Source organism: Tribolium castaneum, chromosome 8, assembly GCF_031307605.1.
Source record: "Tribolium castaneum strain GA2 chromosome 8, icTriCast1.1, whole genome shotgun sequence".
Classification (NCBI taxonomy): Eukaryota; Metazoa; Arthropoda; class Insecta; order Coleoptera; family Tenebrionidae; genus Tribolium; species Tribolium castaneum.
The window spans coordinates 16314020-16341005 of record NC_087401.1 but is presented as its reverse complement, the minus strand read 5'-3'; the positions used below and the strand labels follow the sequence as shown (position 1 = coordinate 16341005).

The 26986-nt window shown below is 33.7% G+C and overlaps 3 protein-coding genes and 3 long non-coding RNA genes across 15 annotated transcripts; 4 read left to right on the top strand and 2 right to left on the bottom strand.

The window, feature by feature from the left end:
• Positions 1–59: 59 nt before the first annotated feature.
• Positions 60–4053, top strand: beag. The gene is made up of 2 exons (XM_962814.5): positions 60–1063; positions 2832–4053. Exons 1-2 carry the CDS (start codon positions 358–360, stop codon positions 3569–3571), a joined length of 1446 nt encoding a protein of 481 aa, XP_967907.1. The 5' UTR covers positions 60–357; the 3' UTR covers positions 3572–4053.
• eIF3c (eukaryotic translation initiation factor 3 subunit c) lies at positions 3922–9491 on the top strand. 2 transcript variants are annotated; one of them, XM_001807828.4, is made up of 5 exons: positions 3922–4049; positions 4301–4398; positions 4449–5213; positions 7612–9300; positions 9349–9491. In XM_001807828.4, the coding sequence occupies exons 2-5, from the start codon at positions 4309–4311 to the stop codon at positions 9433–9435; spliced, it is 2631 nt and encodes an 876-aa protein (XP_001807880.1). In that variant the 5' UTR covers positions 3922–4049; positions 4301–4308; the 3' UTR covers positions 9436–9491. The 2 variants fall into 2 exon arrangements, with proteins under 2 accessions (XP_001807880.1, XP_064214631.1); XM_064358561.1 differs by having other exon boundaries at positions 3922–4053; positions 4304–4398.
• A 4421-nt stretch (positions 9492–13912) lies between these two features.
• On the top strand, positions 13913–14696 carry LOC135267021 (uncharacterized). Its single transcript, XR_010335262.1, has 2 exons — positions 13913–14184; positions 14238–14696. It is a non-coding gene; the product is annotated as an uncharacterized LOC135267021 (long non-coding RNA).
• A 1105-nt stretch (positions 14697–15801) lies between these two features.
• On the bottom strand, positions 15802–16950 carry LOC107398480 (uncharacterized). The gene is made up of 3 exons (XR_010335261.1): positions 16799–16950; positions 16452–16752; positions 15802–16075 (listed from the first exon to the last, which is right to left on the bottom strand). It is a non-coding gene; the product is annotated as an uncharacterized LOC107398480 (long non-coding RNA).
• Positions 16951–17057: 107 nt separating this feature from the next.
• Positions 17058–26787, top strand: LOC103313337 (ATP synthase lipid-binding protein, mitochondrial). Of its 9 annotated transcripts, none has more exons than XM_064358563.1 (5): positions 17058–17193; positions 17593–17679; positions 20149–20362; positions 24477–24538; positions 24774–26787. In XM_064358563.1, the coding sequence occupies exons 2-5, from the start codon at positions 17635–17637 to the stop codon at positions 26688–26690; spliced, it is 2238 nt and encodes a 745-aa protein (XP_064214633.1). In that variant the 5' UTR covers positions 17058–17193; positions 17593–17634; the 3' UTR covers positions 26691–26787. The 9 variants fall into 9 exon arrangements, with proteins under 9 accessions (XP_064214633.1, XP_064214635.1, XP_064214634.1 ...); XM_064358565.1 differs by having other exon boundaries at positions 17059–17193; positions 24477–24532; XM_064358564.1 differs by having other exon boundaries at positions 17065–17208; positions 24477–24532.
• LOC135267023 (uncharacterized) lies at positions 19439–21393 on the bottom strand. Its single transcript, XR_010335264.1, has 2 exons — positions 20587–21393; positions 19439–20522 (listed from the first exon to the last, which is right to left on the bottom strand). It is a non-coding gene; the product is annotated as an uncharacterized LOC135267023 (long non-coding RNA).
• Positions 26788–26986: the final 199 nt, after the last annotated feature.

Here is a 26986-nt window from a genome sequence, read left to right as displayed (position 1 = left end):
TGGTTTGAAACTTTGATAAATTTTGTTTGCAAAAAAAAATACGTGTAGGTTTGCAAAAATACTTAATTAAATAATTACTAAGTGTTAGTTGTGGGACAGGGTTGGAAAGTTGTTTTTTTTTTAATTTTTTCTACGTGTTATCGACAAGAATTTGCTGTTTTTCCTTGATTATTTTGGTTAATTATTCGCGATAGTAATTGTAGTAAATGCAAAAAGCTTGTTTTTAGCATTTTGGGGCTATTTGGTCTCATTTGAAGTGGTTCACTGTAATTTTTTTCTGGCTAGGAGGAAGCAAGGTTATGTGATTGACAGTTGACAGTTCTAGTTGCAACATTCAGGCCCAGTTTTTGGTTAAAAATGCCTTCGGACGCGGCCCCCGGGTCGCAGCGGCTGACCAACGACGACTTCCGCAAGTTGTTGATGACCCCGCGGTCGGCGCCCGCGAACGCGCCCGCCCCCGGCTCCATCCGGGAGGCGATGGCCAACTCGTCGACGATGCCGCCCCCCAAAGACGACAAGAACGAGGCGCGACGCAAGAAGAAGAGCTACTACGCCAAGTTGAAGAAGCAGGAGGACAATAAGATGGCAGAACTGGCGGAGAAGTACCGAGACAGGGCCAGTGAGCGCCGCCAGGGGGTGAACCCCGACTACCAGAGCGACGACCCGGTGGCCACGGCTCAGGCCTATCGTGCCGTGGCGCCTGATCTGAAGTCGGGGTTCGATGCGGCCGAGAGGCGCCGACAGATGATTCAAGAGAGCAAGTTCTTGGGGGGCGATATGGAGCATACGCATTTGGTGAAGGGGCTGGATTATGCCCTGTTGCAGAAGGTGAGGAGCGAGATACAGCACATCGAGCAGGAGCAGGAGCAGGAGTTGGAGAGGCTGGCGGCCAAGACGGAGGAGAAGGAGAAGAAGGAGGTGCAGAAGAAGGATGAGGATGAGCTTAAGTTTAAGACGAAGATTGGGAAGTCGATTTACCACACGATTTGTGCGCTGAAGAGTCGGCATATTGAACGGTCGGAGATTTTTGTGCCCGGACGCATGGCCTATGTGATTGATTTGGGTATAGATAAATTTTTTTCTTATCAATTTTTACACATAAACTACGTATTATAGATTATGTCTGAAATTTTCAGCTGTTCAAGCCTGTAATTCTTATAGACATCTTCTTAAGTTTCGTTTAAAACATTTTCAGATATACCTTTTTATTGTTTCTGTACTTTTTTTTAGATTCTTTTCAAAATCACAAAATTTTTGTGATTTTTTCTTAAAGAGGTCTTTAGATCTTAAATCAGCAAAATTTTCGTTTAGATTCTCCTCTCTTGCTTATAAGAATTCTTCTCTAGTTTCTTTTATAATATTTCTTATTTATTTTTTAGCATTGTTTTTGTATTTTCCTTTAGATTTTTTTAAAGATTTTTGTGATTCTTTCTTAAAGAGGTCTTTAGATTTTAAATCAGCAAAATTTTTCTTTAAATTCTCTTTTCTCGCTTATAAAAATTCTTCTCTAGTTTCTTTTATAATATTTCTTATTTATTTTTTAGCATTGTTTTTGTACTTACCTTTAGATTTTTTTTAAAGATTTTTGTGATTCTTTCCTAAAGAGGTCTTTAGATTTTAAATCAGCAAAATTTTCCTTTAAATTCTCTTCTCTCGCGTATAAACATTCTTCTCTAGTTTCTTTTATAATATTTTTTATTTATTTTTTAGCATTGTTTCGGTATTTTCCTTTAGGTTTTTTTAAAGATTTTTGTGATTTTTTCCTAAAGAAGTCTTTAGATTTTAAATCAGCAAAATTTTCCTTTAAATTCTCTTCTCTCGCGTATAAACATTCTTCTCTAGTTTCTTTTATAATATTTTTTATTTATTTTTTAGCATTGTTTTTGTACTTACCTTTAGATTTTTTTTAAAGATTTTTGTGATTCTTTCCTAAAGAGGTCTTTAGATTTTAAATCAGCAAAATTTTCCTTTAAATTCTCTTCTCTCGCGTATAAACATTCTTCTCTAGTTTCTTTTATAATATTTTTTATTTATTTTTTAGCATTGTTTCGGTATTTTCCTTTAGGTTTTTTTAAAGATTTTTGTGATTTTTTCCTAAAGAAGTCTTTAGATTTTAAATCAGCAAAATTTTCCTTTAAATTCTCTTTTCTCGCTTATAAAAATTCTTCTCTAGTTTCTTTTATAATATTTCTTATTTATTTTTTAGCATTGTTTTTGTACTTACCTTTAGATTTTTTTAAAAGATTTTTGTGATTCTTTCCTAAAGAGGTCTTTAGATTTTAAATCAGCAAAATTTTCCTTTAAATTCTCCTTTCTCGCTTATAAAAATTCTTCTCTAGTTTCTTTTATAATATTTCTTATTTATTTTTTAGCATTGTTTTTGTACTTACCTTTAGATTTTTTTAAAAGATTTTTGTGATTCTTTCCTAAAGAGGTCTTTAGATTTTAAATCAGCAAAATTTTCCTTTAGATTCTCTTCTCTCGCTTATAAAAATTCTTGTCTAGTTTCTTTTAGAATTCTTCTTGTTCATTTTTTAGCATTGTTTTTTTACTGTCTTTTAGATTTTTTTAAAGATTTTTATGATTATCTCCTAAAGACTTCTTTAGATCTTAAATCCGCAATTTTTTTTATATTCTCCTCTCTCGCTTATAAAAATTCTTCTCTAGTTTCTTTTAGAATTGCTCTTATTTATTTTCTAGCATTGTTTCTGTACTTCTTTTTGGATTTTTTAAAGGTTTTTGTGATTCTTTTTTAAAAATTTTTACATGAATTTTAATGTTAAAATTCCTATTAATTTAATACCAACATGACTATTAAAATTTTATTTCAGACGATGAGGCTGAATCAGACATTCCAACAACTTTAATCCGTTCAATCGCCGACGTTCCGTCATTTGAACTCACCACAACCCTCACAACCAACGACATTGTCATAAATAAATTAACCCAAATTTTAAGTTACTTGCGCCAAGGCAACCGAAAGAACAAAAAAACCAAACGGGGACTCCCCGAAAGTCGCGAAAACGAACAACCGGAAGAACCCGAACCGAAAAAAACAACAAAACGTACAACCGGTGATGACTCCATCTATGGAGATATTGGTGATTACGTACCCACAAGAAGTGGTAAACATGGAAACTCGTCACGTGACCATAACAAACACACGTACTTTGATAAACAAGAGGAAGCGCTTGAAAATAGCGGACCGACTTTCAAAGTCAGTAAATCGGCACAAATCCTTAATAAACTGGCTCAAGAGCCTGAGGGATATGCTGAGTGTTATCCCGGATTGGAGGAAATGAACGATGCGATTGATGATTCTGATGATGAGGTTGATTATTCTAAGATGGACTTGGGGAATAAAAAGGGGCCGATTGGACGCTGGGACTTTGACACAGCTGAGGAGTATTCCGATTATATGAACCAGAAGGAGGCTTTGCCGAAAGCAGCCTTCCAGTACGGCCTTAAAATGGCAGATGGGCGCAGGTCCAGGAAGCATAAGGATAAGAACGAAAAGGCGCATTTGGACAGGGAGTGGCAAAAAATCCAAAGCATTATCAAGAAGAAATAATTTTGTTGTGTATTTAGGAGATAAATAAGTTAATTTAAATAAAAAATATATATTGGAAATTTGATTTTCTACAACTTTGTTCCTTACTTTTTTGTCTTACTATCGAGAGTTTAATGCTCTATGTGCCTGTATTTTTTCTTTGCTATCTGCTAATGGAACAAGTGCGCTCTCTGGTGACAATAAAGGAACTACCGAAAACGCGAGCGTTTCATTTGTACGTCTTTGGTATCTTAACCGTAGAATCCTTACTTTTGACACAACTTGAACCTAAATACCACCACCTAACCCTGGCTCTCGACTTAAGGGCCCTTTCGTGCCCAAAAACAAATTAATTTGCCCTTTTTTTACGATATTACCATAACACTACCAATCACAAGACAAAAAAGTCCCGATTTTGACAGTTGGCACAAGTTTTTGGCCATTTTGTGGTTACAATCGTGTCGGAAAATCTGTTAAGTGAAAAAAAGGCTTTAAACACGTAAGTTTTGCCTCTTTCACGTGTATTTTACCTTAAAATTGTGGTTCCGACATTTCTAACTATAATTTTGGGGAGTTCCGTCTCCAAACATGAACCACATGGGCCCCAGTAACTAGCTTTAAAGTAGTCTTAAATTAAGTTTTCGGTCTTCATTTGGCCCAAAGAAGCGAAAAACCGTTACCTAACGCCAATTTAACGCCTAGTTATTGCGTTATTTCACGTAATTTTTTTGAGGTTATGTCACTTTGTAGGTAAAAAAATGAGTCGTTTTTTCGCCGGTTCGGACTCAGACTCCGACAGCTCCTCCGAGGAAGAGCCAATTCAGCGCGCGCCAGCGCCCGTTTTCACCGTAAGTGAGCCCCCATGTAGCTTAACATTTTTTTAATGGCCCCCTTCTAGTTTAGCGACGATGAAGAGGAGGTCAAACGTGTGGTTCGCTCCGCCAAAGAGAAGCGTTACGAGGAACTCACTAACATTATCAAACAAATCCGCAATTACAAAAAAATCAAAGACATGAGCAGCATGTTGACCAGTTTTGAAGACCTTCAGAAGGCCTACGTTAAAGCGCTCCCAGTGATCGCGAAAGAAGAATCGGGGCAAACGCCCCGTTTCTTCACCCGTTGTTTGGTCGAAATGGAAGATTTCATCAACGAAATGTGGGAAGATCGCGACGGACGCAAAAACATGAGCAAAAACAACAGCAAGTCTTTGGCTTCAATGCGCCAGAAGTTGCGCAAGTACATCAAAGATTTCGAGGAGGATATTGCCAAGTTTAGGGAAAACCCCGACCAGCCGGACGATGAAGAAGAGGAAGAGAAACACGAGCCTGAGCCAGACACTCAAACTGAAGCGCCGGCCAAAGCTGTGGCTAAAATTTCCAAACAGATTGTTGATGATGAAGGGTCGTCTGATTCGGACGATTGGCCTAGTGATAGTGACTCGAGTTCGGATAGTTTTGATGAAGATGAAGGGAAAGGGACTATGAGGGAGCGGTTTTTGAAGAAAACTGGGCCGGCGCATGAAGATGATGAAGAACGCGATCGGAGGAAGGAGGAAAGGAGGAAGGAACGTAAGGAGAAGGAGAGGCGGAAGGTGAAGAAGGAGGATGAGGAGGATGGGGAAGGGGAGTGGGAGTTTGTGAAGGGGGGAATCGCAATTCCGAGCGTAAGTATCAGTACTTTAAATGTTTTTCTATTAAAAAAAATGAGGAATGACCTCTTTTCTTTTGTTATTCGGCTGTCTTGATTAGATAACACAGTACAATGAACTTTTTTTTTATAAAAAAGCTTAATAAGACCTTCTTCTATGACATATTAAAAATTTGGAAAGATATTATTTATGATTTTCTTGTTAGAGTCTGTCAAAAATAAACATTCTTGAAAAAATCAATAAAACAAAGTAAAAAATTCCGCTGTCTTGATTGGATAACACAGAGCAATGAACTTCTTTTTTATAAAACAGCTTCAGAAGACCTTCCTCTATAACATATTAAAAATCTGGAAAGATATTATTTTTGGTTTTCTTGTTAGAGTCTGTCGAAAATAAACATTCTTGAAAAAATCAAATAAAACACAAAGTTAAAAATCCCGCTGTCTTGATTGGATAACATAAAGCAATGAACTTCTTTTTTATAAAACAACTTCAGAAGACCTTTTTCTATAACATATTAAAAATCTGGAAAGATATTATGAACAATGAACTTCTTTTTTATAAAACTTTTTTATAAAACAGTTTCAGAAAACCTTCTTTTATAACATATTAAAAATTTGGAAAGATATTATTTTTAGTTTTCTTGTGAGAGTCTTCCAAAAATAACCATTCTTGAAAAATTCAAATAAAACACAAAGTTAAAAATCCCGCTGTCTTGATTGGATAACATAAAGCAATGAACTTCTTTTTTATAAAACAACTTCAGAAGACCTTCTTCTATAACATATTAAAAATATGGAAAGATATTATTTTTGGTTTTCTTGTGAGAGTCTTCCAAAAATAACCATTCTTGAAAAATTCAAATAAAACACCAAGTTAAAAATTCCGCTGTCTTGATTGGATAACATAGAGCAATGAACATCTTTTTTATTAAACAACTTCAGAAGACCTTTTTCTATAACATATTAAAAATCTGGAAAGATATTATTTTTGGTTTTCTTGTTAGAGTCTGCCAAAAATAACCATTCTTGAAAAATTCTAATAAAACACAAAGTTAAAAATTCCGCTGTGTTGATTGGATAACATAGAGCAGTGAACTTCTTTTTTATAAAACAGCTTCAGAAGACCTTCTTCTATAACATATAAAAAATTTGGAAAGATATTATTTTTGGTTTTCTTGTTAGAGTCTGTCAAAAATAACCATTCTTGAAAAATTCAAATAAAACACCAAGTTAAAAATTCCGCTGTCTTGATTGGATAACATCGAGCAATGAACTTCTTTTTTATAAAACAGCTTCAGAAGATCTTCCTCTATAACATATTAAATATTTGGAAAGATATTATTTTTGGTTTTCTTGTGAGAGTCTGTCAAAAATAACCATTCTTGAAAAATTCAAATAAAACTCAAAGTTAAAAATTCCGCTGTCTTGATTGGATAACATCGAGCAATGAACTTCTTTTTTGTAAAACAGCTTCAGAAGACCTTCTTCTCTAACATATTAAAAATTTGAAAAGATATTATTTTTGGTTTTCTTGTTAGAGTCTGTCAAAAATAACCATTCTTGAAAAATTCAAATAAAACACCAAGTTAAAAATTCCGCTGTCTTGATTGGATAACACAGAACAATGAACTTCTTTTTTATAAAACAGCTTCAGAAGACCTTCCTCTATAACATATTAAATATTTGGAAAGATATTATTTTTGGTTTTCTTGTGAGAGTCTGCCAAAAATAACCATTCTTGAAAAATTCAAATAAAACACCAAATTAAAAATTCCGCTGTCTTGATTGGATAACATCGAGCAATGAACTTTTTTATTATAAAACAGCTTCAGAAGACCTTCTTCTATAACATATTAAAAATTTGGAAAGATATTATTTTCGGTTTTCTTGTGAGAGTCTGCCAAAAATAACCATTCTTGAAAAATTCAAATAAAACATAAAGTTAAAAATCCCACTGTCTTGATTGGATAACACAGAGCAGTGAGCTTCAATTTTATAAAACAGCTTCAGAAGACCTTCTTTTATAACATATTAAAAATTTGAAAAGATATTGTTTTTGGTTTTCTTGTTAGAGTCTGCCAAAAATAACCATTCTTGAAAAATTCAAATAAAACACAAAGTTAAAATTTCCGCTGTCTTGATTGGATAACATACAGCAAATGAACTTCTTTATTATAAAACAGCTTCAGAAGATATTTTTCTATAACATATTAAAAATTTGGAAAGATATTATGTTTGGTTTTCTTGTTAGAGTCTGTCAAAAATAATCATTCTTGAAAAATTAAAATAAAACACAAAGTTAAAAATTCCGCTGTCTTGATTGGATAACATAGAGCAATGAACTTCTTTTTTATAAAACAGCTTCAGAAGACCTTATTCTATAACATAATCATGCAAATAACTCATTTCAGGAGAAGCCGAAAATGTTCGCCAAAGACGCGGAAATCGACCTAAACCTCGTAATAAAAAAACTCTCCGAAATAATGGCAGCCCGTGGCAAAAAACGCACCGACCGTCGCGAACAAATCGAACTCCTCCACGAACTACAAAACGTCTCCGACCAACACCAACTCGGCCCCGCCATCTACGTCAAAATCAAATTCGCCATAATTTCTGCAATTTTCGACTACAACCCGAAAGTCTCCGACGCAATGAAACCCGAATACTGGATGAAACTACTCGAGCGCATGTCCGAAATGCTCGACCTTCTCCTCAGCAACCCCCAACTCTTCGTCTCGGAATCCGTGACCGAAGAAACGGAAAACCTGGAAGAACCCCCTTACAAAATCCGCGGCTGTGTCCTAACTTCCGTCGAGCGCCTCGACGACGAATTCACAAAGCTACTAAAAGAGTGCGACCCGCACAGCAACGAATACGTCGAGCGCTTGAAAGACGAGGCCAAAGTCTCGGAAATCATCGACAAGACGATGAAATACCTCGAGCGGACGAACGCCCCGTCCGAACTTTGCCGCATTTATTTGCGCAAAATCGAGCATCTGTATTACAAGTTCGACCCGCGGGTTTTACAGCAAAAAGCCGGGGAAATCCCCAGGGATTTGTACACTTCGGTGCAAGAAATGGAAAAGTTGTGCAAATTCATTTACGCGAAAGATGGCACCGATCGGTTGCGCACACGTGCGATTCTCTCCCATATCTACCACCACGCCCTGCACGATAACTGGTTCCAAGCGCGTGACTTGGTCCTCATGTCCCACCTCCAGGAGACCATCCACCATTCGGACCCCAGCACCCAGATTCTCTACAACCGTACCATGGCCCATCTGGGTTTGTGTGCCTTCCGGCACGCGAATATCAAAGACGCGCATAACTGTCTCGTGGATTTGATGATGACCGGGAAGCCCAAGGAGTTGCTAGCCCAGGGGTTGCTCCCCCAGAGACAGCATGAGCGGAGCAAAGAGCAGGAGAAAATCGAAAAGCAGCGCCAGATGCCCTTCCATATGCACATCAACTTGGAGCTTTTGGAGTGCGTTTATTTGGTCTCGGCGATGCTGATTGAGATTCCCTACATGGCGGCGCACGAGTTCGACGCCCGCCGGCGCATGATCTCGAAGACTTTTTACCAGCAGCTGCGGAGCTCGGAGAGGCAGAGCCTGGTGGGCCCCCCGGAGAGCATGCGCGAGCACGTGGTGGCGGCGGCCAAGGCCATGCGCAACGGGAACTGGTCGGCGTGCAACGGCTTCATTATCAACGAGAAGATGAACGCGAAAGTTTGGGATTTGTTTTATCAGGCGGACGCGGTCAGGGCGATGCTGACGCGGTTGATTAAGGAGGAGTCCTTGCGGACGTACCTCTTCACTTATTCGCACGTTTACGACTCGATTTCCATGGCAACGCTCGCGCAAATGTTCGAGTTGGATAAGCCGGTGGTTCACTCGATTATTTCCAAAATGATTATCAATGAGGAGCTGATGGCGTCGCTCGATGACCCGACTCAGACGGTTGTCATGCATCGAAGTGAGCCGTCGCGTTTGCAATCACTGGCGTTGCAGTTGGCGGATAAGATTAATAATTTCGTTGATTCGAATGAGAGGATTTTGGAGACGAAGCAAGGGAATTTCTTTTCAAGGGGGATGAATCAAGTGAGTTGGTGTGTTGGGGTTTGGTGAGTTTTGAGTTTGGTTTTTTAGGGAAATTTCAGAGGAGATAGGCAGAATTATAGGGGGACCAATCAGGATTGGAGTCGGCAAAGGAGAGATCACAGGAAAGAGTATTAAGAGTGACAGTCAGGTTGGGTCTTTTTTATTTGAAACCAATAAAAAACATACGAGTATTTTTGTGCCCTAACTTACCTTTTCTATGGAGATCTCCTCAATTTAATTTCAAGAATTTTACTAAAATTTATACAAAATTGTCTTCATCAATTTGCAAATCCGGGATTAGGTGAGACGGTTGAAGCGTTTTTGAACTAAAATTGTTTCTTTGTGAATTATTTGTTAAATTTGCAGCAAGTTTCAAACGTATTTTTCAAGAAATTTTAGTAAAATTAGCTGCAAAATAAATCAAAATAGATGTTTTTTTTTTACTTTAAAACTTTTTTTTACGATATTTATATATTTGGAACAAGCTTCTTTATACGCTTTCTAAACCCGACCGAAAAATCACTAAGTGAAGTCTAAAATGGCGTTATTTTTGCGTTTTTAGCCCAAAATAAAAAAATTATTTTTGGAAGTTTTTGAAGCTCAAAGCGTCTGAAAAAGCTACAAATTAAATTCCATTTCTTGTTCTTTCACTTGGTATTTTCCTTTTTGGGTTAAAGACTTTCATTATGCAATATTTAAAAACTATTTTCGAAGGTTTTTGATACTAATTTTTTTATTTGCTAAGATTGACCTAAATTTAGAGAAAACAAATTTAAAACAGCATTTTTTTGGATTTTCTAAGCATATTCTTCGGTTACAAAGGTATTTTTTAAGGAATATTAGTAAAATTAGCTGAAAGAGATTAAAGTTGGTGTTTTTGTTGACTTTTTTGCTCAGTTCAGTTCGTTTTTAATCGAGATTCTTTACAAAAATTACAAGAATAAAACTATTTTTTGTGCTAAGAGAATATTTTTTACCTTTACCTTCAATTTAATTGGAATTAACTTCTGAATGAAAAATCACTAAGTAAACTCTAAAATGATGTTATTTTTGCATCTTACGAGAATTTTTTTTTTAACTAAAATTTAAGGATTGAAAAAGCAATGGATTACTTAAAAATTTATAATTTTTTTTGTTTCTTTATTGAGGCGTCAATAAATCGACCCAAAAATCATTAAATTTCGTTAAATGATTTTGAATTTCTATTTTTTTTAAGAGAAAATTCTTTACCTTTACTTCCAATTTATTTGTTTTGTAATTTTGTTATTTTGCAAAAGCTTGCTAAACCTGACTGAAAAATCACCATAAGAGTCTAAAATGACATTATTTTTGCTTCTTACGAGCGTTTTTTACAAGAATTGAAAAATCCATGAATTTGTTAAAAAAAATTGTTTTGTTTCTATTTTTGGGCGTTTTTAAAATTAAAACTGAATAAACCACAAATTAAATTCTATTTTTTGTTGTTTCACTTGATATTTTTGTTTTGGGCTGAAGACTTTTCAATTTTTTTATCTATTTTCCAAGGTTTTGGTGGTAAAATATTTTTTATTAGCTAAAATTGACCTAAATTTGCACAAAATCACATCGAAATTGACTTTTCAAAAGACGTTTTCTTTGCAAAAATTTGCTAAACCGGACCCAAAAAACACTAAATGATATTGAAAAATGCCATTATTTTTGGAATTTTGGGGAATTTGCACGTTTTCGGCTAAAAATTTTATTATTTCGCAAGATTTTCTCAAAAAATTAGTCAAAAAATTAACGAATTACTTGAAAATTTGTAATTCCTTGCTAGTAGAGTATAGAATGTTACTTCTGGGCCAGAACATTTGGCGTCTTAAAAAACAAGTCAGAACCTTACAAATTTAGCTGTTTGTCCAAAAGCAAACAACCGAATAGGGCCTAAAACCTCTCAAAAATCATGAATTTTTATCCACTCCAAAAGTTCCCAAATATATGTAGGCCACTAAAAGTTGGGCACACGAAAAACAGGGTAGAACCCTACAAATTTACTGTTTTCCCAAAAGTAACCATTCGAAAAAGATGTAAAAAACTTACAAAATGCCTTGATTTTAGACACTCCAAAAATAGCTTTTCATTTCTGGACCAAGCCAATTGGCGCATGGAAAAAATCAATGAAATACAACTTAAAGCGACTTAAAATCCTCGACACTCCAAGTAAAATTACTTTAAAAACCAGGAAAAACCTTTATAAATTCCCTAGTTTTTAGATACCCCAAAAATATAGCTTTTCATTTCTGGACCAAGCCAATTGGCGCATGGCAAAGGTGTTAAAAATGATTACCAAATAAATTTTGCATACCCCAACTGTATTCAACTATTATACGCACATAAAAAAGATACACCTAATTGTTCGAAGTCTACTAAAATATCTGAACACTCCATTATGGATTTTCATTTAGAGATCGCTATTAAAACTTTAATGTTATCGTAAACATGTTCGGTTTGTGTCTTAATTATCAAATTCAACACCCCAATATTCGACTATGCCTTCATGATAATTCTTGGATTCAGAATATTTACAGAATTAATAAAAATAAGTGCAAAACATTCCCCGTTTTCATTCCGACTACAATCCGATCTATTCTTACAGCATCTCCTCTTTCACGACAGCTTATACCGTTTATAGGTATGTGTCTATCGACGAGAATCATCGGCACGACCATCAATCCTGAATTCGTCTTCGACTCATGAGCCTTTGGCGAATCAACAGGACAGACAGGTCATTGTTGTTCGATATTACTGTAAGTCATGAATAGATGGAAGAGTCCCAAAACCGAGAAATATTTTGAGAATATTTGGCAGCACTCAGTTGCTCGTCAATCTTCGTGGGTCCTCAATCTCTATGGCCACTCGAGATCTCACCAGTTCAGAGTTAAGAACAACTGCATTCTCAATAAAAAAAAGCGGCGATAGGAATCGAACTCAAAACCTTGTAATTATCTGTCTAACTTTTTACTATCTGAGCTATTTATGTCTTGTCCATTATAATTTCTAATCAGCTACAATAATACATCAAATTGCGCAATATTACGAAATTTAAAAAAAAAGTTGGATCCGCGGGGGTTCGAACCCGAGACCCCTTGGAGTGAAAGCAAACATCTTACCAACACGCCCATAATGGCTCTTCTACAGTTGTTTTCGAATTAAAGATCTTATACTGTCTGTCCTAATTTTCTTATTTATTAAAAAAATGAAATTCGTTTCGCATGCTACGCACTAGTGTACATAACAATTATTGTATCCAAATTAAATTTATTTTTTAAAGGTAAACACGCACGATCGTGCAGCGCTTAAATTTGATAACGAATAACGCGTTTTGACTTCTGAGCGTTTTTATTAAACAGAAAACGGTCGATGGTCGAGCTTTGGTATCCTTCAAAAATACGCTGATACATCGGCCTACTCGTTAAAAAAAACGGGTTTACTGTAAAAGCAATTTTTTTTCCGTTATAGAAATTGTTCTTAATCTTATTGTAGTATTCAACGATAGGCAACCAACAATATCATTATTGTTACTTAATTATAATTTGTTTTTGTAACACAACTTACTAAATTTGAAGTTTTTTTTTAATTTTGTAATTGCGATACTAAAAAGGTTAACCTTTAAGTTTAATTCAAAACGATAATATGGATGGCGCCATCTAGACCAGGAGCGCGCGCGGTCGATAATTCAGTTTGCCTTTTTTACTTGTCTGTTGCGTTGAGCGTTGACAGTTGACAGTTAACACCGCAGCAGCAACTAACAATTTTCAGTGCCAGTGCCAGGCCCCTGAAAGTGTATACAAATTATGTGTTCACTGGGAGGGGTGGGGCAAAGGGGGGAAACGGCTAACATAGTTCGTGTGCTCCAGCTTAGAGGTCGCGTCAGTTGCAAAGAAATCTGTAAATTTAAAGGAATCTGTCACACATTTTGCTAAAAGTAAAGAACACAGAATAACAGGTTTTACAGAAACGCATCTGTCCTTGTCCCGATAGAGCGAAAGTGTCACTAGCACATCTATTGTTGCCAGCGCGTACTAAGTGTTATCGCGGGCGATTTGAATTGCCCGTAGTTACTTTTCTTTTAAAGTTTGATTGCATTTTTCGTATTGTTTGTAAATATTCACAACAATAGTTGCTAATAACACTTTCTGATGTTAGACAACTATTGTTGCTGAATATTTACAAAAAATACGAAAAATAAAATATGAGAATAAATAAAGACAATAAACTTGTAATAAAAATTTATTATCACTAGTCAATATACACGATACGATAACTATAAACTAATGATTGATCCATCAAATTATTTATATTCCTACAATAAAAAAGTTCAAAAAAGCACACACACGAAAAAAACCACAAAACAGTACTAATTTCACACAAAACAAATCCGAAGGTGAACACCAAACAAACCAAGCACAAAATGGCGATTTGCACAATGGCAACTGTCACAGGTCCACTGTTAATTTCTGCCGATATTATAGGTAGCTTCGCTAAAATTGACTATACGTGTGTGCGACATCTGCGATAGCAAGCCGAACTACAGTCGATTTTGAATTTGGCGCCTATACTTGGCTTGGTGCATTTAGGTTTCACCACCCTGGTAAAGAAGGTTCACTTAAAAATAATCGACGTGCGCACACTTCTCTTTTTAATTCTTTGATTTATCAACAGCCGATTATTTTGCTGTCGTTGCGGTTTTTGGCGACATTTTGTTTTAATGTGTTTTAAAGACTTCAGAAAACGATTTAACGTGATTTTTTGGATGTTTTTGTGATCAAACATCTCTACTTTTATATGGATCTTTTATTTGAATCTAGTGTATAGTGTGAATGACAGTGTTTTAATGAAGGATGAATCAACTTAAGGCAAATTAAGGTAAACGTTATTGAAAGGTGTCTGTCTATACAGCAATTAATTGCGATTTCTAGATATTACTATAATCATATTACACCAAGAAGGATCACACAAACTTCTCTAATAAGGGAATTTCTTGATGTTTAGGAGATGAAGACCGTCCTTGGAGATGATAACGGTTCTTGGGATGTAATTGAAAATCCCATGAAGACGAGTTAAATATAATGTGCAGTAATTAATAGGTATATCATAATAATAAATAAATTTATTGTAGTTGCGAAGCTAGTATTTTGTGAAAGCAGGGAGTTTAGGACTTGCTATGGTTCAAGGTTTTCAAATTCGCCATGTCCCTCTATGTCTTAATCTTTTATGTTGTTTTACACAATGTTATAACGCCTATGCCTGTTAAAAAAACAAGGTTTGTCCTTTTTGTGATTGCTTAATTTAGAAACTAAGCGAAAAAACGTATTCTACAAGTATCATACAAGTTAATCAATATTAAAGCCTACTATTATTATAAATTTAAATGATTACATGGTAGTTTTAATCAGTTAACTTCCAGTTATAGTTATGTATATCAGATATGTGGCTTTTTATTTAAAATAATTTTAGCACACTTGTAATTCCCTTGTGTTTGAGTAATTTACTAATAACTATGATGCAATCGAGATTACTTTTAAAAAATTTCAAAATTTATCAAGAACTTTGACATCAAACTGTTAAAGTACGTGTTAGGGCCGCTTTTACAAATGTCCGTAAACCTTATAACCGTGAATAAATTTCGAAAAATAGTTGTTTAAATTTAGCCTTAAGGGACCTAAAAATTGGACTATTGTCAAAGGTTACAAGCAAAATTTTGATATTTTTTTGCTTTTCTGAACAGTCTGTAGACAAGTAATCAAACCAACAAAACTGATGTATTTATACAGACTGATCCCGAAATACTGTGTCTGTTAGCAATCTGAATTTAAATTTTAAAGGATACCAATAGTGTACACTTTCAGGTAGCAATTCAATAATTTAATCTGATGCCAACATACTCAGTTTCTCTGGATCATTGTGTATATTTAGACAATGTATTTACATATATTATTACATCTGAGTATGTTTATGAAGAACAATTCGAGTTAAATTAATTTTGCCTATACATTCCAGCACGTTATTAGATGCTTTTTTATTAAAATGTCTCGTAACAGTGCATGAGTACAGAAACATTTAACATTTATAATTCTTTAAATTTGGAAAATAAATAAAATATCCTGTTTGAATTTCCCGCTATTATCGAATTAGTTCGTTCTCTCAGGGTTAGGTGGCGCTTTCGCGAAAAAACGAGGGGTAGACAGAGAGATTCGCTTCTTCCTCTCTCTTATTCTATGGCCAGTGCACATAGAATAAGAGATAGATAGAATTGACTCTTTCCTTGTTGGTGGCGGTTGAGAGACTGCAGCGCCATCAGTAGGTGGTCGCGAGCGTAATGGCGGTAAATTTAAATGACTCCAGCCTTTACTTAGTCATAAAATATTAAAATTTTTCGTAATCTTTGCAAATATTTGCAACAACAGTTTTTAGTAACAAATTACTAAAAACTGTCATTGCAAATATGTGCAAAGAGTACAAAAAATGTTTCATAATAAAAAATTGTAATATTGTAAAAATTTATTAATAACAGTTTTTATTTGACATAGGTACATTCATCTTAAAATTATTGTTCTGTAATGCAAATTTACACACAGGTTATTATTTTTCACATTTGATGGCAACTTGCCGGTTTTAGCTCTTGCAAAGCGGTCTTCGGTCATTCGACGCTGTTTAGTTTAATTGAAACACCGACGTGAAAGCCTCGACTTATTGGAGGATTGTTATGTTGTTATAACTGACTGAGGCTTACTGTTGTACGGTTAAGAAATACGATCTGAAAAATAGAAAAAAAATTATCTACTTAAATTCTCCTATTATTTTCCGAGAAAATTTGCTGCAATTACAAAGTTTTAAATAAAACACGAGCAAAGAATATTAGTTTTAAGGCCTTAAGGAAAACAAAATTGAGTCGAAAATTAAGTTATGATGTCAGGATGGTGCCTTTTTCAACCTTTCAACTGTTTTGCCAAATTCCATAAGAAATGCACCAAATTACTTCAATAATGAAGTAATTCTATCAGTTTTGATTGTTTTAAAGTGTTTTTTAGGTCATTCAGAAACGCAATTTCGTGAATTTCTTTCAAAAATACTCAAAAAATTGGCTCTAAGGTCTCAATACTACTGTTACTCGCTAAATTATAAGTGATTACCTGTGTCTTTGCATCTGGTGGAACATTTATTTTTCAAATGTTGAATCTGTCCACACGTTGAGCAAAAGGTTGAAAATCCAGTTCTCTTAGCAAAATTAATCACCCATTTTGCAACAAATTGCTGCTGTTATCCTCCGGCACCTTGGATAGCCAACTGGCAATCCAAACTACATTATCCAGGGTCTTGACGGCCTGTATCTACTGATGGGATGTGGGAAACCAAATATGGGCCTTTTATTGTTGGTACACCCTTGTACCGAACAAACAACAGTGTTATAGTCCCATGCCCACGTTCAATTTTCTAGAGTCAAGTTTTGTTATACGTTAATTTACTTCTATTGGTTTACCTCTCACGAATTCAAAGAGTACTTTATTAGTTGTAAAAACTAAAACCAAAGTAAATGCACTGCTGTATGCATTTTGTTGAATAACAAAGTAAAAAAAAACACATACAAAACCGTTAAAAATGGCGTTCGACCATTTGATAGTTTTGTTTGACATTTGTGCTGTCGGTATTACAGACTTTGACACCAGAGCCGCAGCCAAAGCCTGTTTAGGTAACACAGTAACACAACAGTGCAATTTGTGCTGCCTATTTATTTCTACCGATGCGCTCCCTTGCGGTGGCTGAAAGCTTTATTTTTAATCGACCAATAACGTCGCTTTACTTTCATAGCCCTGGTGGTCACTCCGAAGTACACATTCCAAGTGCTGGGTTACCTCCTCCCGTCACTGTGCCGTGGTGAGTCGCCGTTAAGTGAGTACTTTTCCCACAAAACCCACCATCGCCGATAGAAAAACCCAAAACCCAACTCAAGCCCCTTCACTGCACCGCTTGCTGTGACTATTTTGCTCTTTTGTTTCGTACTTGCCGGGCATCGGCGACTTGATCGCCCCTAATACCGACATCTTGCGCCATTATTGCCTCCAAGTGTCACTTCAGCCCGGATTTTCATTATTGTTCCGGGATTTTCGGTGCACGAGCGGGATTCTGGGGCGGACGAGCAAATCGAGGCCGCTGGTCATACGTTTCTCATATGATTTGCGCGAATTCGGCCCGAGTTGCTGTTACGTAACCCGTGCACCTAGGCTGGGGCTACCTGTGATTTGCTCACAACTAACGGACTTGCCCTTGTTTCAGGTTGTTAAGTGTATTCCAACCGACTAAATTTAATTAAATAAAATGTTCGCCTGCGCTATATTGATCGCCCCCGCCGCCAGGAGCGCCGTAAGTACCACCCTTTTTATTTCTACTAACAATTTGCAAATTTTTCCTAAAACTAGCTGGGATTTGTTGGGTTATGTAACCTACACCTATTGTAATTTTAGCCCAAACGCGGTTATGTAATGTTTTCCTCGCAATGCTTCTAATCTGCACCAACGTCACGCATTTTTATTCCAATTTTTTAAACTTTGAACAACATATTTTTAACCGAGTTTCATCATTTGATCGATGCTTTACTGGTTCATGGAAATTTTTATCGCATTTCGTTCATACAGTGTGTCCCAAAATCATTCTATAATCTTTAACCCAAAATGCACACAAGTGTGTTACATAACACCTGACATTTCAAATGCCCAGCCAACTAATTTTGACCCCTCGTGTTTTTAATTATTTTTTACAGTGTTATCAGTTGAGGATTTCAACAGCAGTTTAATTGCTCAATTGTTTTACACATTGCTATGGCAACCACTTTTGGGGTGTTTAAATTTCAGCTTTAGTTACATTTTTTAATTTGTGACATAATAGATTAGATAAATTAAAATCAAAGGGCACACTGGGTGTGTCACCATCACTATGAAATAGTGATAATATTGTGTGCGATTTTTCCTAAATAATGTTAGCTGTTAGGTGACCTTGTCACTTGTCATTTTTGTCCATGGCAATGTTGATTTTTCAATTGGCGATAAAAAAATTGGGACACTTGATTGTTTTATTTCAAATTCTGCAATTATCGTGTTTTGTTTATGATCATAAATTATTAATTTCATCTGTAAAAATAGTTGGCCGTGGCATCTAATGTAATAATAATTGATAATATTGATTAAAAACTGTCACCATTTATCACGAAATAATCCTAATTTTTTTTGATAAGTGGGTATGTACAGTCATAAGCACAAGTAGTGTTCACTGCGGTGTTGAAATACGACGTGACTGTAATTCTGTGGGTCACTGTACCTTAACTATTTGTTCATCTTGTATTGACAATTTCGTAATTTATCTTCAGGGAAAACGAAAACGACGAAAAAGAAGTTAGTCATTGAAGACTAACATAAATACATAATTGAAAATTAATAATTTTTTATACAAATTCGTAGATATACCGGGTGATTTAAAAATTGAAGCAAAATAATTTTTTGGCAACCTGGATTAAAAATAAACCGAAAAATTTTTGAATTTTCTTGTAAATGTTGTCTTTTTTCGTTTTTTTTTTTATTAAAAATGGATTTCTTCACGTTCTTGAGCCGAAAACTCAGCTCAAGCTTGAAATTTTGTTGAAACTGTACTGAAAAATCGTAGATTAATAAATACTCCGTTTATTTAACTATCAGAAATGACCTAATTTTAGTTATTTAGGTAAAAAAAGCAAAAGTTTATTTTTAGCGAAATATTAAATTATAGCTCTTCTGGCTGTTGGATGTACTAAAAGGTTCAAAAAAGAAAAAAAAAATACGTATTTTTTAGCATAATGTGGTCATTTTTCAGTTTCTTTTAGTCAAAATGCCACAAAATACCAAAAATTTAGTTGAAAAATAAGCTTAAAACTTTGAAAAACGTGAAATAACATAACTTTTGATTAAATTCTTTTTAAAAACTAGTTAAATCGAGTGAAACAATCAATTTTAGCAAATTTTTTCGAAAAAAAAAATGTAGATTTTACTTCTGAGTCTGACTAACCGTATACTTACAAGACAATTAAATTTAACGTTTTAAACACATTTTTAAATAAAATTTTGAAAAATTATTGCGTTTTTGAAATAAACCGTTGTTTTTTTATTTTTTTTTAACGGATTTCTTCACGTTCTTGAGCTGAAAACTCAGCTCGAACTTGAAATTTTGTTGAAACTGCACTGAAAAATCGTAGATTAAGCCGAATTTTTTTTTTAGCATTTTAAGTAAAGTGTTAAGCTGTAAGTTAAGTTTTTTCGTGAAATTTCACTAAACTCGGTCAGTAATTGAATCGGAAATGGCTTTATTTTGCCTCAAGATAAAAAAATTTTTTTGGGCTTCTGGTAATAAATTTTTAGATACTTTTAATGCGTACTGTTGGAAACTTTAAATAAAATGTTAAAGTATACAAAGTGATTTCGGCTTTTTCTCTGCTAAATCTATAAGAATTTTTTATTTTATTTTTTTTCTCATTTTACGATTATTTCTTTCTAAAGATTGAACTTTCTTCCTTGCATTTGTGAAAGTCCTGCTGATAGTTTTTTGTATTCAATTTTAAAAAAGGGCATGTCTTCAATAAAGTAAACAGAAGTTTATAAAAAATAATTTATTTTCATAATTATTACACCACATTTGTGTATATTTTAAGTTAAAAAAAGGAGTGTTTATTTAATATTTAATATGATGATAATATACGTTCACTGACCACCGTGACGAACGTAACTTCCTTGGATGTCTGAAGTGGCCAAGGCTTGTGATTAACGTTTTGATTGGTGATTGTGGTTTGATTGGTGCGTTCATTTTCAGCTTATTTCAAACTCTAAAGTATACTTATGGCCATTGAGCACCGCCCTCAGCCAAAACCCATCATTAGTCCAGAGTCCTGTCGTTCAGCAACACAAACAAGCCACACTTCTCCCAGCAGTGAGGAGTTTCCAGACCACCCCAGTGTCCAGGGACATCGATTCAGCTGATAAATTTATTGGTGCAGGCGCTGCCACAGTAGGAGTAGCTGGATCAGGTTTGTTGCGATTGTTTTTCTTTTAACTGCTAAGATTGTTTATAATCTATTTCTTCGTATGAGATTTCCTAGTCCTTTAAAAAGTTGTTAAAATCGCGTTATTTCTTCAATAAATCCCATGAATTGAAGCAAATTATTTGTGATTAATATTTTTCTTTTTCTGCAAAAACAACATATTTCCAAAAAAATACGACTATCAATTTTCTCTTAAAATCAACACCTACCTACGTCTTTACTTATAGCATTTGTTGATTTTTCATAACCCAATATTTCTGCTAAATCTTTACCTTTAAACAAAGGTTGATTATCATTGTCTAATATGAAAAATACGTCTTGATCATAAACTTTCAAGTAACAGTATTATCTATGTCAATAATTTAATTTTTAATTTTTCGCTTCTTCTTTCTTGGAAGATAAAATTCTTTCCATACGTTATTTGTCTTCATCATATAATTACATCTAATAGTTTTATTTATTTTATTTTTTATAATACGTAGGTCCCATATTGCCTCGCATATTGTACTAGATCCCTTTTATTACAAGTATTTATTTTTTTGACAATTAATTAAATAAACATTAAATTGATCACCTCCCTATACCACACATATTTTTTTGAATCTCGAGGCTTATCACAAGTTTACCTCAAAAGGGACAGTGTGTTTTATCATGCACTGTTTATAGATAATTTCTTATGAAAAAAATGTAATAAATTAAATGAATTGCTCACATAACGATGACCAAGAAGCACGACAAATGTTTCAGAAAAGGTTAAACGATATGAGAAGTATATATAATGTATGAAAATAACGTATTAACCTTGGCAAAACTAGATTTTCTTAAAATACACTTTCGTAATCTTGAAGTCTTTGATGAATAAATTTGTTCTAATAAATGACAAGTCTTTGCTCCATTTGTTTGGAATTAAAATGTCCAGATGATTTTTATAACTATAGAAATAAATATGAAAAAACATGTAAACAATGTAAAAAAGCAGTTAATTCTACTCGTTTATTATGTGATTGTGGTAGATATTACACTAGAACTAATTTTAAAAGGCATATAAAAACAGATTTGCATAAAAATGGATTGAATTTATTTATTTACTAAAAATTGTTTGTTAGATTTTTTCCTATAATAAATGGAACGAAGGAACTTAAGTAATCTTCGTTTATCTGAACTGTTTAATATTGCAAAATCATTAGACATCAAATATATTAGAAAATATAATAAAGCAGACTTAATAAAAGCTATTATTAAAACTGAAGAGCAATTACATAAGGAAATAAAAAACGGAAAAAAATCAGTTATGCCTCCTTTGCGGAATTCGGACAGAGTCCTCATGAGCGAAGCGAATTCAGAAATATTTTCATTTGATGATGATTTATTTGCTGAACCAAGGAAAAAGAGAGTTAGGAAAATCAAATGTGACATATGTGGAAAATATATCAAAAGCACCCGAATGCACCTCCATAAAAAAAAGATTTCTGGAAATTAATGGTTAATGCCCCATATGGTAAGTCTATGCAATCTGTTAGAAACCAACAAAATATTAAATTATATTGTGATGAAGAAAAATTACAAAAAGCGATAAACAAACCTAATTTTAAACACGGAACTATATTTAGCAAACACCTGGCAGCAGTTCACAATTTTAAAACAAAAGTATTGTTTAATAAACCAATTTATATTGGACAAGCTGTATTAGATTTATCGAAATTGTTAATGTATAACTTCCATTACAATGTAATTAAAAAAGAATTTAATGAAAACGTAAAACTTCTTTATGGAGACACTGATAGCTTTATATATGAGATTAAAAATGCCGATTTCTATGAATTTATGAAAAACAATCCCGACTATTTTGATACAGCTGATTATCCAAAGGATCATCCATTATATTCGGATAAAAATAAGAAAGTAATAGGGAAGTTCAAAGATGAATTGAATGGTATTAAGATATTAGAATGCATAGGTTTAAGGTCAAAAATGTACAGTTACAGAACTGAAACGTCTGTTTCGAAAAAATTAAAAGGTATCAAAAAAGCAGTATTGAAGAAAGAAATAAGTTTTGAAGATTACAAAAATTGCTTGTTTAATCAAAAAGAATACTTCCATACACAGAAAGTGATCAGGAGTCATAAACATGATATATTTACTGAAGAAGTAAGGAAAAAGTCTCCAAGTTGGAAAGATGATAAAAGATACCTTTTACCTAATTCTACAGATACATTAGCTTATGGACACGTATTAGTATCATCATAATATAACATAACATAATCGCTATTTTTTATTAGTGTTGAAGTAATAAATTAAGAAAACAATAATTACAATTACGATAATAAGCATAAGAACAAAAATAATAATTTTTAATTTATTAACTTGTTGAATGAGACTTGAAAACTTTTTTCGGAATTTTGGATATTCTTCATTGAATATATTTAAATTCTTGAATACAGTACTTTCCATTTAATTTACAATTTTTGAATCTTTTCATTTATTGCTCTCATATTTGTAGTATGTCTTTCAAATATTTTCAAAGTTCTTTTCTTTACATCATCGATGTTTGATGGTATTACTACTGTTTTGCTTCTTAATTCTGCTAGTTTCTTAGGATCGTAATTATTGTAGTTATCTAATTTATATTCCAATTCATCTATTTTATTATTAGCGGACTCTAGTTCACAGTCAGTCATAATTAATTGTTCAAGGAATAAATTAGCTGCTTTTCTTGCAATATATTTATCTACAACTTCTTGTTTGAAACCAACTATTTTTGCTCCATCTTCTAATCTGTCTATTTCAGTAATAATAGGTTTTAAATCTTTTTTCCATTTTTCTTTCTCATCGTTGGGAATGTATGAAACTAGTTTGTCCATTTATGACTGAAAAGTTTCTGAAGATTTACTAATTAATTTATCTGCTTCTTCATCTAAACTTATATGTTTACGCCTACCTGCTTTGTGTTCTACATTATCGAATATTTTTTTATTTTTTGTTTTGCTTTTTCTCTCTTTTGTTCCCAATTGTTCCGATTTGTTCTCTTTTGTTCCGGATTGTTCCCGTTTGTTCTCATTTGTTCTCGTTTTACATGCAATCTTTATGCCAACTGAATTTAGCCCCATATTGAGGGAATTTCTGGAAATACTTTTAGATTTGCAAAATTCTGTCTTTGTTAGTTTTTTATTTACAGTCGAATTGAGATATTCGATAGCAAAGTTACGATTTCTCATTTGAGTTACTTCATTGATATTTTTTGGTATATTTAGTTTTTTATCTTGAGTAAAAGATTTGTAACTATTTTTAAATTGCTGGAGTTCAGATGGTTGTCTTGTTTTTAATGGTGTATAATATTCTGCTACAATTTTGTTTTCTCTAGTACTGGTCATTTTTTAATTTATTGTAGAAATTTTTGTATTACTCGTTAGATACTGAACGTTGTATTTTCCAACATAGTAGTGAATATTTCTGTAATTTAAAAAAATGTTGATATAGAAAAAAAGAATTATTGTGCAGTTTATTTCATACTACTCGGATTATAATAAACAAATATATGGTTTATTGTGTAAATTAATATAAAACCTTATTGTTGCAAGCAATGTAAGAAATAGCAATTAAACAAATCGTAATTCAAACAGGTATTTAAATGTGAAAAAAAAAGTACTTTTTGCACAATTTATAAGTTTATCGAGGTTTAAAAATTAAAATTTACAAGCAAATCTGAAAAAAAATCTTAATTTGATTATTAATTTAATCTTGTTGAATTAAAAAATTAGCAATAATAACACTGGTGATGGAAGTTTTACTTCATAGTTAGTATCAACCAGTTTGTTTCTAGTGGTCTGCGCGATGTCTTTCCATCTGTGCAATTTAATTGGCGAGTAAAAGATTGATACGCAATGACCTTGCTTGTTCCTTTTTGTTTCATTATCTTTTAGGGTGTGGGGAACTTCAGAGGACGAGTAAAAAATTCCACTTTACAATAATACAGTTGTTTATTTCACAACAAAATACAACACTTTAATAGGCTGCTGTTGAGGTTTTTCTATACTTTTCTTTTGTGTACTGCTCTCATTGACAAAAGACTTAATTATTTATATGCTTATTTGTATTACAGATTGTAGCCGAACCAAAGCAAAAATGAACAAGAGTTCTTCTCTAAAGGATTCTAAGGTGAGGGTAAGAAATATATTTAGTCAGTCAGGTTTATTGGTGGAATTCACAATCATTAGTAAAACTCTCCTGTATTAGAAATTAACGGTGGCAATAATTTATTATTAGTAATAATAAGTACATATAATATAATTTTCAGAAACTTTCAATTTAAAAACCACAAAAATAATCCTAATCACTTTATTTATAACAACTATGCTAATGCATTTAGTAACGAGTTGTAATTTTTTTCTGTTTTTAGGATTCAGAAAAGTCGCTGTGCAAACTGGCAAGTCATGAATTCGCCACAATCAAAGAGACAATTACCTTTGTGGACAAGACCTTGTTTATCAAATGTCTCTTAAGTGATACTAGTAAAATAGTACTACTAACGGCGCCTAGAGCTTTTGGAAAAACTACCCTCATGGATATGTTGAAGCAGTTTCTACTGGGAAAAAGAAGTTTATTTGAGAACCTAAAGATTTGTACTGAAGAAACACAATTTTTTTCAAAGCACTGCAGATCTCATCCTGTGATACATATTGATCTCGGGAGTGTTCGTGGTAGCAGTTTTACTCAAGTTAAACACAAACTGTCGTTTGCTATAAATCGTGCATTCCAAGAACATAAATACCTGGTGAAGAAGACTGATGATGGTAGAATAGTCTGGACAAGTGAAAAGTTAAGCATTTCGCACATTGACGTTGAAAGATTCGAAGACTTTTACGTTAGAAAAAAGTGTGTCACATTAAGAGAAGCTGATTTGGAAGCGAGCTTAACATTTTTATCGGAAGTTTTACATACACATTATGAGGAAAAAGTTTTCATACTCATCGATGAGTACGATGCTCCTGCGGTAGGCCTGGTATTCGAGTCTTGTCCGAATAAAGATGACATTCGTTTAATTCATGATTGTCTAAAACGTTTCGTGGCTAATACGCTGAAATTCAATGATTTCATAGAACGCTCATTAATTTTTGCTTGTGTTCGGTTGGCCGGAGCCTTCTCAGGGGATGCAGCAAGAGTTATAAAACATTATCCGTTCCTAAGTGATTTTCGATACGCACCGTACTTAGGATTTACGGATGAGGAGGTAAAGCAGCTACTTGAGCTTCCAGAAGTTAAAGCTGCTTGTGGGAAAGTAACATTCAAAACAATTACGAAATGGTATGATGGATATATGGTATCTAATAGCCCATTGAAAATATTCAGTAGCTGGTCAGTCTTGAACCTTTTGGAAGGCGTTTATACAACCGGTACGCTCAAATATTCATCTTTCTGGATTGATACAGGTCATGTAGAAAATCTGAGGGAGCTGTTTGCGGAACCTTCAGTTCGAGAAAAAATTGAGGAACTTATTTCTGATAGTGAAGTTAAGATAAGAAGAGTTCCATCAGTCAATGTCCAACATCTAAAGAGTTTACGGCAACTGATTTTTTTAGAGTTTGATGAAATATCGGAGGAAAATGTGGAGTTATTTTTGCAATTCTTGGCTGATTCTGGTTACTTTAATATATTGTCAATTGATAAGAAAAAAGATGAAATTGAAACAAACACTGAACATTTTGAAAATGACTCGAAATGGTGTATTTTAAAAATACCTAATTTTGAAATTAAGCAGCATATCCGCAACGTTTGTTATAGTGAAGCACTGGCAACTGTATTTGAATTCAACTTGAAAGCTACATCTATTGAAAATTATTTAAGTGCTCTGAAATTAGTATTAGAAAGTACAAGTGAGAGGGCATTTGTTGATCTTGCAAACGCCGTATTAGTATTACTCTCTGAATCACAGGGGATCATGAACGAAAAAGAACATCATCACATCTTGTATACTCTGGCATATAACTCCAAATACTTCGAAATACACAGTGAGGTCCAGATCAAGAAAAAAAGAAAAGGACCAGGGATAGCCAATACCCTAGATATGGTGATAATCAGTAAGAACGTTGGAATCATTTTTGAATACAAAATGAATTCCAAGTCTGCAAATGAAGCTTTACAACAAATTTTTGACAAGCAATATTACACTAAATTTGATGAACCTGACTATAAACACATTTCAAAAAAGATTTATGCTGGTTTGACATTCAAGACAGAGGAGAAGAACGTTTTTATAAATTATCAAGTTGGAACTGAAGGAATAAGTAAATCTGTTTGTAGTGATATATTATTATAATTTATTATGTTAAAAAAATGAATAGGTACTTAATTTATTATTCTGCTAATGATTTGTTTATAGTGTTGATAATAAAATTCAATTTAAATTTCCAAAAGCAATTTTACTTGTTACCAAAATTCGTTTGTTCACCAAGTTCAGCTAATTTTACTGTCCTGTTTATTCGCCAAAGGCTCATGAGTCGAAGACGAATTCAGGATTGATGGTCGTGCCGATGATTCTCGTCGATAGACACATACCTATAAACGGTATAAGCTGTCGTGAAAGAGGAGATGCTGTAAGAATAGATCGGATTG

Excerpts from the sequence above, each read along its gene's own strand:
- beag (XM_962814.5), top strand. The coding sequence starts at position 358 with ATGCCTTCGGACGCGGCCCCCGGGTCGCAGCGGCTGACCAACGACGAC. Across the intron at positions 1,064-2,831 it reads GGCCTATGTGATTGATTTGG|ACGATGAGGCTGAATCAGAC; the intron begins GTATAGATAAAT and ends ATTTTATTTCAG.
- eIF3c (XM_001807828.4), top strand. The coding sequence starts at position 4,309 with ATGAGTCGTTTTTTCGCCGGTTCGGACTCAGACTCCGACAGCTCCTCC. Across the intron at positions 4,399-4,448 it reads CGCCAGCGCCCGTTTTCACC|TTTAGCGACGATGAAGAGGA; the intron begins GTAAGTGAGCCC and ends GCCCCCTTCTAG. Across the intron at positions 5,214-7,611 it reads GGGGAATCGCAATTCCGAGC|GAGAAGCCGAAAATGTTCGC; the intron begins GTAAGTATCAGT and ends AACTCATTTCAG.
- LOC103313337 (XM_064358563.1), top strand. The coding sequence starts at position 17,635 with ATGTTCGCCTGCGCTATATTGATCGCCCCCGCCGCCAGGAGCGCC. Across the intron at positions 20,363-24,476 it reads AGTAGGAGTAGCTGGATCAG|ATTGTAGCCGAACCAAAGCA; the intron begins GTTTGTTGCGAT and ends TTTGTATTACAG. Across the intron at positions 24,539-24,773 it reads TAAAGGATTCTAAGGTGAGG|GATTCAGAAAAGTCGCTGTG; the intron begins GTAAGAAATATA and ends TTCTGTTTTTAG.